The sequence below is a fragment of the Felis catus genome, chromosome C2, assembly GCF_018350175.1.
Source record: "Felis catus isolate Fca126 chromosome C2, F.catus_Fca126_mat1.0, whole genome shotgun sequence".
NCBI classification, from domain to species: Eukaryota; Metazoa; Chordata; class Mammalia; order Carnivora; family Felidae; genus Felis; species Felis catus.
In genome coordinates this window covers 529,600-544,507 of record NC_058376.1, presented here as the reverse complement: position 1 = coordinate 544,507, position 14,908 = coordinate 529,600, and the positions used below count along the sequence as shown (strand labels likewise).

General features: G+C 40.7%; 1 protein-coding gene across 4 annotated transcripts in view; it reads right to left on the bottom strand.

Moving 5' to 3' along the window:
• Window positions 1–14,908, bottom strand: part of MCM3AP (minichromosome maintenance complex component 3 associated protein) — a 54,913-nt gene that overhangs the window by 12,232 nt on the left and 27,773 nt on the right. For all 4 annotated transcript variants that reach the window (XM_011285717.4, XM_023238588.2, XM_003991346.6 and 1 more), the window contains exons 16-20: window positions 10,077–10,229; window positions 8,339–8,536; window positions 7,695–7,763; window positions 7,479–7,613; window positions 4,014–4,167 (exon numbers count right to left, since the gene is read on the bottom strand). In XM_011285717.4, the coding sequence (XP_011284019.2) occupies window positions 4,014–4,167; window positions 7,479–7,613; window positions 7,695–7,763; window positions 8,339–8,536; window positions 10,077–10,229 (709 nt within the window). The remainder of the gene's footprint in view (window positions 1–4,013; window positions 4,168–7,478; window positions 7,614–7,694; window positions 7,764–8,338; window positions 8,537–10,076; window positions 10,230–14,908) is intronic.

Here is a 14,908-nt window from a genome sequence, read left to right as displayed (position 1 = left end):
ATGAAGAAAAAGAGAAAGGCAAACCAAGAAACAGACTCCTTATAGGAAACAAACTGATGGTCACCAGAGGGGAGGCAGGTGGGAAGATGGGTAAAATGGGGGATGGGGATTAAGGAATGCATTTGTCATAATGAAATAAATATATACATAAAATAAGATAAAATAAAATAAGTATCAGCAAGCAAGAATGGGAAAGGGGAGAAGGACTGCCATAATTTGGATTATAAACCAGGAGGACGGGCACTTGACATTTTTCTACCCACGAGTTTCCTTCTCCCTCCAGGATATTAGCTCCTGAGAAGAGGGATTTGTGTTGATATGTTCTCTGCTATAACCCAGCATGTGGAATAGTACTTGGGACAGAGAAGTCACTCAACAAATACTTGTGAAATGCATACCTGAATGAATGGGTAATGCAGTATGATGTAAGAAAGAGATAAGCTTTCTCTCCAAGAGGTACAAGCCAGTCAGAGATTGTTTAAAAACTGAAACAAAGACACAAAGTAAAAATTGGGGAAGGGGAAGAAATGAACAAAGTGAACATCAGGAAAGCTCCTCAGAAAACGAGAGCCGGTTGGTATTATTATACAAATAAACAAGAGCATCAAATCTCTTTTTTTAATAAAAGAGGGATCATAAGAGCACTCCTACACAGGCAGCAGAGTCACATGGAACCTGCCTGAGATCACAGGGTTAGCAGGGGGAGGAGCAGGACCATGCTAGTGGTATGGAGATCGAGTGGCAGCCACAACCTGGGACACTATCAGCCCACAGGAGAGCAAGAGGACGGCACTTTCTCAAAGGGATCAGGTGAAGTGAGAGAGCATCTGAAACTCTACTAAGATGCACACAACCCACCTGCTGGCACATTTGGGTAAAAATTAATGAGAGATACAGAGAAAAGTATGTAAGTGAGAAAAGAAGGCAACTACAATTTGCAATAAAATTAAGAAACATAGTCACAGAACACTTGGCTGGTTCTGAGGCAAACAGCAATCACACAGCCATCAAAATGTAATCCCACTCACTAAGATAAGATAAAGGGATGATGTAGCCACCTTGGAAATTAAGGAAGGCTGGGTGGGACCATAGTGTACCAAGTCACTCCTCACTTGGCACGGGGTGCAGCCACAAAGACAGCCCCATGATCCCACCTCCTAGTGCTCATGCCCTTGCACAATCCCCTGCCATGACGTGCTTCTAACGGACAGAATCAGAAAAAAGTGACAAGACATCACTTTTAAGATTAGGTTACAGAGAGACTCTGTCATCCTGCCCAGCAGATGGCAGCCAGCTGCCAACTTAACACACTGCCTCATGGAGAGGCCCTGGCCACAGCCAATAAGGAAGTGAATCCTGCCAACAACCACAAGAGCGAGCTTGGAAGTGGCTCTTCCCTCAGTCAAGCCTTCGGATGAGACCAGAGCTTTGGCTTACACCTTGATTTCCGCTTTGTGAGAAACCCTGAGCCAGAGGACCCAATTAAACCACACTTGGACTTCTGACCCACAGAAACTATGAGATAACAAATCTTGACTATTTTAAACTAAGTTTGGGGTTAATTTGTTATACAACAATAGATATATTTTAATGGGAAGTCAGTGGAGAACATCTAAAGTGGGTAAACTGAGAAACAGCTGTGTAAGCATGTGATTTGGGAAGACAACAGAAATCAACCCCTAGGAGAGAGGCAGGGGCTGCTATCTCTCATTATGCATCATGACATGTATCTGACTTTTTAAGTACTGCAAATATTACTTTGATTAAAAGACTTAAGAATAAAGGCAAGAACAACAACAAACTAATTGTCCAGTAGGTGAAGTCTGACTTTATGATCATAGGAAAAAAGGGAAGAACATGAACCAAGACATTACTGTTACCTCTGAATGGCAAGAGCATAAATGGCTCTTATCATCTTTATGCTTCCTCTGTACTTCCTTATATTTCTAAGGTTTTATACATGTATTACTTTTACTTTTAGAAAATAAAATAAATAATATTAAAATAGAAAAACAAAAGTGCCTGACTGGCTCAGTTAGAAGAACATGAGACTCTTGATCTTGGGGTTGTGAGTTTGCTTAAATTAAAAAAAAAAAATTTAAAATAAATAAGTAACATAAAATGGAAGAACAAAATAAATAAAAACCGTATAACCAAACTACAATTTGAAGAGGCTCCAAGGACAGAAGGAATGTGGATTACAGTATCACACGCAGATGAGCAGGGTGTGCCACAAAGGTGACCTTCTTAGGAAGAGGAGAGGCCTGGGCACTGTAAACCCTCCGGTCAGGGCAGAGGGTAGACAGCGGGTTCTCACTGAGCACTCTGAGCATGCAACCTGGCTAACCCTCATGAGACCCTGGTGCGGTGAGTAAGGACTACATTATGGAGGGCACCACGCCTAGGCTCAAAAAGCTGGCCAGAGCAGCAGCTGACAACCCCAAGTCTGCTCCACACGGAAGCCCACACTCTCTGCCCTGCATCGTTCTTTTCCAAGCAAATAAAATACACTTCTGGGTTTATCTGAACACATGCTAACACCTAAAATTTATTTATGTAGACTTTATTCGAATGAGGAAATAGGTTCTCGTTAAATAAGAATCTCTCAGACGATGGTTCCCACGAGGGAGGGAGTGGGGGCTGGACAAAATGGGAGGAGGGTGGGAGGTATGAGCTTCCAGCCATGGAATGAATAATTAAGAGGATAAAAGGTACAGCATAGGAAATATAGTCAATAGTATTATAATAGCACTGTATGATGACAGATAGTAGGTACACTGTGGTGAGCACAGCATAATGTATAGATTTACGGAATCATTATATTGTACACCTGAAACAACATAACATTGTGTACCAACTCTACTTAAATAAGAATAAAGAAAAATAAAAAAAAAATTAACATCTATACTAAACAAACACCTATAAAAAACAAAAATTAGAACTTACGATCAAAAACTTAGGACAAGTTGAATGTAAAACAAATCCAACTGACCTGAAATGCCCAATACTGAACTTATATATATTGGTGGGACCAAGTTTAGTGAAAACTGCATAGGATTAAAAACCATTAATTACGGGGCGCCTGGGTGGCTCAGTTGGTTAAGGGTCCGACTTCAGCTCAGGTCATGATCTCGCAGTCCGTGAGTTCGAGCCCCGTGTCGGGCTCTGTGCTGACAGCTCGGAGCCTGGAGCCTGTTTCAGATTCTGTGTCTCCCTCTCTCTCTGCCCCTCCCCCGTTCATGCTCTGTCTCTCTCTGTCTCAAAAATAAATAAACGTTAAAAAAAAAATGTAAAAAAAAATTAAAAAAAAAAAAACCATTAATTACTCTCTTGTAAGACCTGATGTATCAGGAAGCCATTATAGCAAAGATGTTAGCTGTTGGCAAACCATGTGACATATAACAGGCACTGTATTTTTGCGAAATGCTCTCTTACACTTCTCAGATTAATTATCAGAGGCCCATGAAGGAGGAGTTCAGGGTTCCTGAATTATGTGCATCTATGCATTTGTCGGGATGGTTCTGAGTTTTCACCAAGTTCTCAAAGAGGCCTGTTGACCTGAGATGATTAAGGCTCACAGCACTCCTGAGAATCTAGCCTGGCATGTCACACCAAGTAGGTGTCCGTGGGATGTCAACAGGACACAAAGAGGAACAGACATGATACGGGCTTCTGAGCCTCCCACACTTCTTCAAAACCACTTCAAGGTACTTCCATGATTCCAATAATGTCTAAGAGTGAGTGAAATAAGAAAATCACAGGGACGCCTGGGTGGCTCAGCATTCAACTTCAGTCCAGGTCATGATATCGTGGTCCGTGAGTTCGAGCCCCACATCAGGCTCTGTGCTGACAGCTCAGAGCCTGGAGCCTACTTCAGATTCTGTGTGTCGTCCTCTCTCTGCCCCTTCCCCACTCATGCTCTGTCTCCCTGTCTCTCTCTCTCTCTCTCTCTCTCAAAAATAATAATTTAAAAAAAAGAAAATCACAGAAATAAATACACGATTCTCACCTACCTTTATACACACATTGACAGCGACTGTCTGATCCCCTTTGCTGCTGAGAGCGTGAAACAGCGCAAGCGTCTGAATTCCCCCAGCCATGGTGCCTGTGTCGCCCACTGAGCCATCACCTCCCATGAACTTTACTTGTAACCAGTTTGCTAAAATTCTGTGAATAAAGGAAAGTAACACCTGAAAAAGAATTCTAATAAACTATAAAGATTTTTAGGAAAAGTGAAAAAGAAATACCACACAGATGTAGGTTCACAGACACCAACTCTTACTGTAAAGTTGAGCTGGACAAAACAGGCTGTGATTTTAAACTAGACCAAGGAACTCTCCTGGGCTATCTACTGGGGCGAGAGGAGAGGGCACTCATGAACCCATTCTTACAGTACAGTACTGTAAGTATATCTTCCTTATGATTTTCTTAATAACATTTTCTTTTCTGTAACTTTATTGTAAGAATACAGTATATGATAAATACATATATACACAAATACAAATAAATACACAATGTTGACTATGTTAGGTTTCTGATCAACAGCAGCTATTAGTAGTCAAGTTCTGGGGGGAGTCAAAAGTTATACTCAGATTTTCGACTGTGTCAGGGGAATTGACATCTCTAAACCCCATGTATTCAAGGGTCAACTATAAAAATGTTTTACAGAATTAAGTTTCACACAGAGGCGCCTGGGTGGCTCAGTCAGTTTAAGTGTCCAACTTCTGCTCAGGTCATGATCTCGAAGTTCATGAGTTCAAACCCCATATCAGTTTGCTGCTATCAGCACAGAGCCTGCTTCAGATCCTTTGTCACCCACTCTCTGCCCCTCCCCCACTTGGGTGTGCGGGTATGCTCTCTCTCAAAAATAATAAACATAAAAAAAAAAATTCATGCTGGAGATCTTAAGAATTACTGTGATGTATATTTCCAAGTGAACTTATTAGTGAATCGGAAGACAGCTACTCTAAGAAATGACTCACCATTTAAATACTTTCAATATAAGACAACTCTCTTCTTTGCTCAGTTGTCTTATAATCTTTATGACTTTTTTTTTTTCCTTAGTTAAGCAGTTTCCAAGAGTAACTGCTTAAAAAGGAATGTATTCAAAGAACTTAATACCCTCAAACAATGCTAACAGGAATGTAAATGGTGCAGCCACTGTGGAAAAGTTTGGCAATTCCTCAAAGACTTAACATAAAGTTACCTCACAATGTAGCAATTCCACGTCTAGGTATATAACAGAACTGCAAACATCTGTCCACACACACTGTTATACATGGATGTTTCATAGCGTTACTCATAATAACCAAAGAATGGAAACAACCCAAATACTATCAACTGAACAAATAATATGTGTTTTGTTCATACGATGGAATACTATTCAGCCACACACAAAAAAAGTACTGTCTGCTATAACATGAATAAACCCAGAAAACATGATGGCTGAGTGAAAAGTGCTAGTCATAAGCCTACACATTATAAGACTCCATTTATACAAAACGTCTAGAATAGGAAAATACATAGAAGGCAGGACACAGATTAGTGGTTTCCGGGAGCTGAAGACAGGGAGGAATGATGAGTAACTGGTAATGGATATGGGATTTCTCTGTAGGTAAGAACTGTTTTGGAAATTAGATGGTGGAGATAGTTGCACAACTCTGTGAATATACTAAAAACCAATGAAATGAAAACTTTAAATGGGTGAAATTTATGATATGTGAATTCATGTCAATAAAGCTGCTAAAAAAGAAAACATGTTCTGTAATTGCTTTAAACATGATTTCTGGAAGCAGTTTGGTTGTAGGAAATACATGTAATGCTACGTCAATTTCTTAGAAATCTGTTAAAATATGCCAGAAGTTTTTTTCCTTTAAAAAAAAAAAAAAATGAGGGGCGCCTGGGTGGCTCAGTCGGTTAAGCGGCCGACTTCGGCTCAGGTCATGATCTCGCGGTCTGTGAGTTCGAGCCCCGCGTCGGGCTCTGTGCTGACAGCTCAGAGCCTGGAGCCTGTTTCAGATTCTGTGTCTCCCTCTCTCTCTGCCCCTCCCCTGTTCATGCTCTGTCTCTCTCTGTCTTAAAAATAAATAAGCGTAGGGGCGCCTGGGTGGCGCAGTCGGTTAAGCGTCCGACTTCAGCCAGGTCACGATCTCGCGGTCCGTGAGTTCGAGCCCCGCATCAGGCTCTGGGCTGATGGCTCAGAGCCTGGAGCCTGCTTCCAGTTCTGTGTCTCCCTCTCTCTCTGCCCCTCCCCCGTTCATGCTCTGTCTCTCTCTGTCCCAAAAATAAATAAACGTTAAAAAAAAAATTTTTTTTTTTTAAATAAATAAGCGTTAAAAAAAAAAAAATTTAAAAAAAAAATGCAACTATAGCAAACACACTACAAACTGTCTTCCCCAAGAGTCTAAAATGATGTGGGCTCTAATCAATACACCTCACCATAACTTTAAAAGAGGATCAACTCTTGGGGCACCTGGATGGCTTAGTCATTTAAGCATCTGACTCTTGATTTCAGCTCAGGTCATGATCTCACAGTTCATGGGTTCAAGCTCCTCATCAGGCTCTGTGCTGGCAGCTTAGAGTCTGCTTGGGATTCTCTGTCTCCGTCTCTCTCTCTCTCTCTCTCTCTCTCTGTCTCTGTCTCTCTCCTTCTGCCCCTACCCTGTTTATACTCACTTTCTCTCTCTCAAAATAAATAAATAAACATTAAAAAAAAAAAAAGAGGGGGTGTGGGAGTGGAGATGGGTTAAATGGGTAAGGGACATTAAGGAAGACACTTGTTGGGATGAGCACTGGGTATTATACATAGGGGATGAATCACTGGAATCTACTCCTGAGATCATTGTTACACTATACGCTAACTAACTTGGATGTAAATTAAAAAATCACTTAATTTAAAAAAAAGGATCAACTCTTAAATGTTTTTGGATACAGACTATTGTCAAATTTACAGGATAAAAATTTTAATATTCTAAAGTGTCAACTTCAAATCACAAACAAAACAGACTACGCAAGTCCCTCACACCTCATGCTCTCAAGAGAAGTCATTCTGAGTAGGGAAAGGGCTAATATTAGGCAGTGCTAGATCAAGGACCCTCAGAGAGGCAGGCTGCAGCTAGAAGTGGGAGGCTGAAGTAGCGGTGGGGTTTTGGGAAAAAAAAGGATAAACGTATTCCAGACCTGCCTGGGCCAGTGTCAGGAGTGGAGTCTCACACACTTTCAGATAAGGTCCCAATAAAAAGTCAGGGACACAAATCCTTGGTGGCAAAACAGTTGGGACGGGACCCCTCTCACTCTTGAGAGCTTTATGCCTTCTCTCAGTAAACTCTACTGCTTTGCCCACTCTCTGCTGGCACAAGATTCATGCTTGGACTCCTCTGTGCGACAAGGGCCAGAGTCCCTCCCAGCCTCCTGTAAAACTCCACCTCCTGAAGCCACTTTCTCAACCTCAAAGCCCAGGGAGGGAAACCCTTCCTGACCTGCCAGGACTCCCTGGGGACTGCTCTTCTCCATCAGGCAACACCAGCACCAGCTTCCAAAACACACGCTCCCACCTTCCAGGGAGGTACTTGGCCACAAGGGATGGCAGGTCCAGGGGTGTCCATGCTGCATCACTGGAAGGAACAGAGCACAGAGGGTAAGACAGTGCACAAGTCCCAGGCAGGAGAAGCACACATGGCAGGGGGATGACAGACCTCAGCAGTTGCTTGTGAAAGTGCTGAACCTTCATCTGGTGCACTGTCTTGTTCCTGAGCCACCGTAACCTACAAAGAAAGGAAGACACTGTGCCTTCATGAGGCCACCTCAGCACCCATGAAAGGAATTTGGTGAATATTTACTGATGTTCTGAGTGGAAAGTAACTGGTTAATAGTGTCTCCTGATAGAGAATGGTTAGGAGACCAAGAAAACTTTTTCTGATAAACAGATCAGTCAGAGAACTTGTTCATTCCACAAATATCAAGCCCATGGGAGATGAGTAGTAAACAGACAAAAATCCTGCCCTCAAGAACAGTCATGGGGACAGAAGAAACTCCACCAGTGAAAATTGATAGATGTATCCAGAAAGACCAGAAGACAAAGATGTGATTCTAAGTAAAATTCAATTACCAGGCCCTGAGTGTTTTAAGTGGAAAAGGAGTGTGAAATCAAAGCATGTAGCACAAGTCATACATCCAGAACTAGAGGAAGAGACGACCTTCAAGAATATAATCCTGCATCTATTTTCACGTTCTCTGATTCTCTCCACCTTCCCTCCACACACACACATTAATCCACGCTCTCCGTAAAGCCGGGTGGGGCTGGGGAACACTAGGCGGCCATGGCAGGCTAAGTGCTGACCTGGTGCAGGAGATGCCCAGTTTCCCTGCATGGCCCAGATCCAGGAGGCCCTTGGCCAGATTCTCCTCAGCAATGGGGCACTCTGCACTGGGTGCCAATGCCTTCAGGCGGTTGTTCATGTCCACACAGCAAGGCGCTGCAGGGAAAGCCCGCATCTGGCGCCTCAGTTTTTTCCGGGCTGTGACGGCTTCCCTCCACCTGGAGGGCACAACAACGTATCATCATTGGGTATTTTCAAGGTTACTACGAGGACCAATGCAAAACCACAGTCCAATGCTATAATGTAGGGAAGCACGTTTTCTGGCAATACATTTAAGTTTTTTTCAGCAATAGTCCTCAAGCTAAGAAATGAAACAATTAAAATTAACACTCAGGCATGGGAAATGCACAAGAGCAGATGAGTGGTGGTAAACAACAAAAGTAGTGAACTGAAGCACTGAAGCTCAATGATCTCTAGAAGCTAACTTGGCGATATGGATATGGATACAAGATATACACTCTGACCCAGCCAACACCACTCATGGGAACTTCTCTCCAGATATGTGTGCACCTGTACGAGATGTCTGTACAAGGACGACCACCACAGCACTCTGCCATAGCTAAAAAGAGAAGCCATGTGAAAGTCCATCACCGGAGAACTAGATGGGTCCTTTCTGGTTGCACTGACAACCCTGGGAAGAGTCCAGTGTGCTGCTGTGGTGAGGCCTCCGCTTTCCCTCGAGCAGAGTACAGACAGGTTAGCACAGATGCTGCCGTCTGTGCTAACAACCACAAAAAAGGGCAGAAGGCTTCTGGATGCGTACTCAGCAGCTGCTGCTTCTGAGGAGGAAGATGGGTATGGAGACTTCTGTGGTACGGAGACTCACTTCTCCCTATATTCCCTCTTATATGGTTGAAACTTCCAAGTACACTCTTACTTTAAGTGCTGTTACAAAATGACACATGATACAACATACACAGTACAAGCCCAAGTTTAAAGATTAACGACAGGGTCACCTAGTTGGCTCAGTCAGCTAAGCATCCAACTCTTGATCTCAGCTCAGGTCATGATCTCACAGTTCATGTGATCGAGCCCCACATCAAGCTCTGTGCTGACGGCCCAGAGTCTGCTTGGGATTCTCTCTCCCTCTCTCTCTGCCCCTCCCCTGTTCACACACTCTCTTTCAAAATAAACTTTAAAAAAAAAATTTTAATACATAAAGATCCATGATAAAATAGTCACATACTTCCATCCAATTAAGAAGCAGTGGCCATGACCAGCACTGGGCCCTGCTCAATTATGCACACTCTCACTCCCAAAGGTAACCGCTGCACTAAGTTTATGGTCGTTAATTTTCCTTCTCTTCTTTAGGGTTGTACCATCACATAAATTTAAAACAATGTATTTAGTTTGAATATACCCTGTTTGTATGTTGTACAGATTTCCCTAAAAACTGCTTTTTTTCACTTATATAAGTTTTAGAAATTCATCCATGTGGGTGCATACAGCTAGAATTTGGCTTATTCAGAGCCATCTCCCTGCATCAAAAGCATTAGGTAAATGACAGAGAGCAACCTATGAATACTTGTCAAAATACAAAACAGCCCCCAATCTAATTCCTTATTTATCCCTTAGCGTTTACCCTTTAGGAAGGAACATATTCGTGGGTATGTATAATTGACTATATCTGAAAGTATCATCTTTGTAAAAGGCTCTCCCCACATGCATCCATTTCATCTGTAAGGACACAGGACTCACCGCTGGAGATACTTGCAGAAGCACTGCAGTTCCTGGAGGGTCTCCTTTGCAGTCTGGAAAATTTCCTCCCCAAGAAACAAGTCCACCAGGTGAGCACAGACATCCTCACAGCAACGGGCCATGCGGACTCTCTGGTCTGTCTCCACTGCATTCCTATAGAAGAGGATAATCAAGATGGGAGACACTGTACCCAGGGCCCACATACATTGAGAGCTTGCCCTAAAAGTGGCAAGATTCCACATCCTTACTACTGAAATGCAATTGTGCCTCTGCCACAAGAGAAGCTTTAAGATTTTCATTTTACTTTGGGGCGCCTGGGTGGCTCAGTCAGTTAAGCGTCTGACTTCAGCTCAGGTCATGATCTCACGGTTCATGAGACCCGCATCAGGTTCTGTGCTGACAGCTCAGAGCCTGGAGCCTGCTTTGGATTCTGTGTCTCCCTCTCTCTCTGTTCCTCCCCTGCTTACGCTTGCTCTCTCTCTCTCTCAAAAATAAGTAAATAAATATTAAAAAAAAAAAAAAGATTTTCATTTTACTTAATGCACAGACCTGTTAAGACAGAGGAAAAGACAAAAGTGGTATAGGCTACTAGATTATAGGTCCAATCAGGCCCTTGTAAACAGTCAATAAATAAACTTTTGTCTTAATAAATTAGTTACAAATTTTAATTTTCAAGTGACCATTAAAATAACTACAACACCTTCTCATCAGCACTATCTGATGTTTGCAATTAAAAGTATCCCAAGAGCCGGCAGCCAAGATTGGCAGCCCATGTTTCAAATGGCAGTGGCCCTCAAGATAAACCAGCATCTAAATGAGATTTTTATGACAAAATTCTGTCAACCAAGGGAGCACGAACAATTTTACCAGATATATTTAGTCACAAAATCAAAGAAGCTTAAACAAGCAAGACATGTTTTCAATAGTCCTCTATGGCAGGTGGAGACAGTCCTGGTGCTGAGCTGAAGCCCAGATCTCCTGGGACTGTGGAAAAATATATCAAGTCCCAACTCTTACATATCTCCTAACACTCCTTCCTGGGATTAAGAACAGACATTGATCCATCACTTATGAGGTTTCGTGCTTAAACAGGGAAATAGACTCCCAACTATTAAAGACGCAAAGAAACATTAAACAAAACACTCTGCTTCCTCGCTGTGTCCTCCATCTGCAATGGAATCTGTGCTCTGCCATAGTACAGTCCATCACTTTCAGGGCTACCTCAGGGTGGTTTAAGCACAAAGACAGATTTCCCTGCACACTGAGCTTCTTTCTTCCCTGAAGCTTGACAGTGAAATTAATAAAGTTCTTAGGCAACCATCAACTTAATATAAACTAAACATGTAAGATGTTATAGTATATAAGCCTCATGGTAACCACAAATCAAAAACCTATACTAGACACACAAAAAATAAAGAGAAAGGAATCCAAGCATAGTAGTAAAAAAAGCCATCAAACCACAAGTGAAGAGAGCAAAAGAAAGGAACAGAGAAAAACTACTGAAAAAACAGAAAGCTGTTAACAAAATGGCCATAAGTATATACGTATCAATAATTACTTTAAATGTAAATGCTCCAATCAAAACATACAGGGTAACTGAATGGATTAAAAAAATAAGATACATAGGGGCACCTGGGTGGCTCAGTCAGTTAAGCGCCCAACTTCAGCTCAGGTCATGACTTCAGCTCAGGTCATGATCTTGTGGTCCATGAGTTTGAGCCCTGCCCCAGGCTCTGTGTTGACAGCTCAGAGCCTGGAGCCTGCTTAGTATCCTGTGTGTCTCTCTCTGCCCCTCCCCCACTCACGCTGTCACAGTCTCTCTCAAAAAATAAATACACATTAAAAAAAAAAAAAAAAAGACCCATCTAAATGCTGCCTACAAGAGACTCACATCTGACCTAAAGACATATAGACTGAAAGTGAAGGGGTGAAAAACATATACCATGCAAATGAAGGGAAAAAAAAAGCCAAGATAACAATACTTAGACAAAGTAAACTTTAAAACAAAAATCATAGCAAGAGACAAAACACAGACAAGAGACATAATGATAAAGGAAACAATCCCAACAGGAGAACATAACAATTATAAGTATCTATGCACCCAACATGGAAGCACCTAAATACATAAAGCAAATGTTAATAGACAAAAAAGAAAAACTGACAGTAATACATACAGTAATGACAGAGCACTTTAAGACCATATTTACTTCATGGATAGATCATCCAGACAGAAAATCAACAAGGAATCCGTCTCTTTGAACAACATATCACACCAGCTGGGCCTAACAGTTATATATGGAACATTTCATCCAAAAACAGCAGAATACATTCTTTAAGTGTATGTGGAATGTTCTCCAGGACAGATCACATGTTAGGCCACAGAACATGTCTCAATAAATTTAAGAAGACTGAAATCACATCAAGCATCTCTTTCAAACACAACAGTACAAAACTATAAATCAACTACAACAAAAAAATCTGGAAAGAACACAAATACATGGGGGCTAAACAACATGCTACTAAAAAATGAATGGGGGGCACCTGGGTGGCGCAGTCGGTTAAGCGTCCGACTTCAGCCAGGTCACGATCTCACGGTCCGTGAGTTCGAGCCCCGCGTCAGGCTCTGGGCTGATGGCTCAGAGCCTGGAGCCTGTTTCCGATTCTGTGTCTCCCTCTCTCTCTGCCCCTCCCCCGTTCATGCTCTGTCTCTCTCTGTCCCAAAAATAAATAAACGTTGAAAAAAAAAAATTTAAAACAAAAAACAAATTAAAAAAAAAAAAATGAATGGGTCCACCAAGAAATCAAAAAAGAAAAAAATATATATACATATATATATGGAGACAAATGAAAATGAAAACACAACAGTTCAAAATCTTTGGGATGCAACTGTTCCAAGAGGGAAGTTTATAGTGATGCAGGCTCAAGAAACAAGAAAAATCTCAAACAACCTAACCTTACACCTAAAGGAGCTAGGGAAAAAAAGAACAAACAAAATTCAAAGCTTATAGAAGGAAAGAAGTAGTAAAGATTACAGCAAAAATAAATGAAACTGACAGTAGACAGTCATAGAAAAGATTACTAAAACCAAGAGCTGGTTCTTTGAAAAGATAGACAAAACTGATAAACCTTTAGCCAGACTCATCCAAAAAAAGAGAGGATTCCAATAAATAAAATAAGAAATGGAGAAGAAATAACAACTGACACCACAAAAATACAAAGGATTATAAGAAAATATTATGAAAAATTATATGCCAACAACCTGGACAACCTAGAAGAAATAGATAAATTCCTAGAAACACACAATCTTCCAAAACTGAAATAGGAAGGAACAGAAAATTTCAAAAGGTTATTAGTAATGAAATGGAATCAGTAATCAAAAAACTGCCAACAAACAACAGTCTAGGACCAAATGGCTTCACAAGTAAATTCTACCAAATATTTAAATAAGAGTTAATACCTACTGTTCTCAAAATATTCCAAAAAAGGAGAAGAGGAAGCAAAACACCCAAATTTATTCTACAAAACCAGCACTATTCTAATACCAAAACAGAGAAACATACTACAAAAACAGAAAATTACAGACCAATCTCTCTAATGAACACAGATCCGAAAATCCTCAACAAAATAGTAGCAGACTGAATACACAATACATTAAAACATTATTCACCACAGTCAAGTGGGATTTATTCCAGAGATGCAAATGTTGGTCAATATTCACAAATCGATCAATATGACACACCACAAGAAAGGATAAAAACCATATGATCATCTCAACAGATGCAGAAAAAGGGTCTGACAAAATGCAACACCCATTCATAATAAAAAACCCTCAACAAAATGAAATAATAAACATCATAAAAGCCTCAACATAATAAAAGCCATATATGAAAAACTCACAGCTAACATCATATTCAACGGTGAAAAACTTGAGAGCTTTTCCTCTAAGATCAATAACAAGTCAAGGATGCCCACTCTCACCACTTCTTTTCAACATAGTATTGGAAGTCCCAGCCATAGCAATAAAACAAGAAAAAGAAATAAAAACATCCAAATTGTTAAAAAAGTAAAACTGTCACTATTTGCAGATGACGTGATACTACATACAGAAAACCCTAAAGACTCCACCAAAAAACTATAAGAACTGATAAAGGAATTCAATTAAGTTGTAGGATACAAAATTAATACACAGAAATTTGTTGCATTTCTATACACTAATGATGAAGTAGAAGGAGAAATTAAGAAAACAATACCATTTACAGTTGCACCAAAAAGAATAAAATAGCAAGGATAAATTTAACCAATGAGGTAAAAGACCTGTACTATAAAACGCTGATTAAAGAAACTGAAGAGGACACAAATGGAAAGGTATTCCATGCTCATGGGTTGAAAGAGTTAATATTAATAAAGTGTCCATAATACCCAAAGCAATGTACAAATTCAATATAATCTCTATCAAAACACCAATAGCATTCTTCACAGAACGAAAACAAATAATCCTAAAATCTTTATGGAACCAAAAAGACCTCAAATAGTCAAACCAAACTTGAGAAAGAATAACGAAGTTGAAAGTATCACACTCTTAGATTTCATAATCTACAAAACTATAGTGATCAAAATAGTATGGTACTGGCACAAAGAGAGACACACAGACTAATGGAACAGGATACAGGGCCCCTACCTACATGGTCAATTGTCTATAAACAAAGGAAGCAAGATTATACAATGGGGAAAAGACAATCTTTTCAACAAATGGTGTAGGGAAAACTGGACAGCTACATGCATAGGAATGAAACTGGACTACTTTCTCACACTACACACAGAAATATGAACTC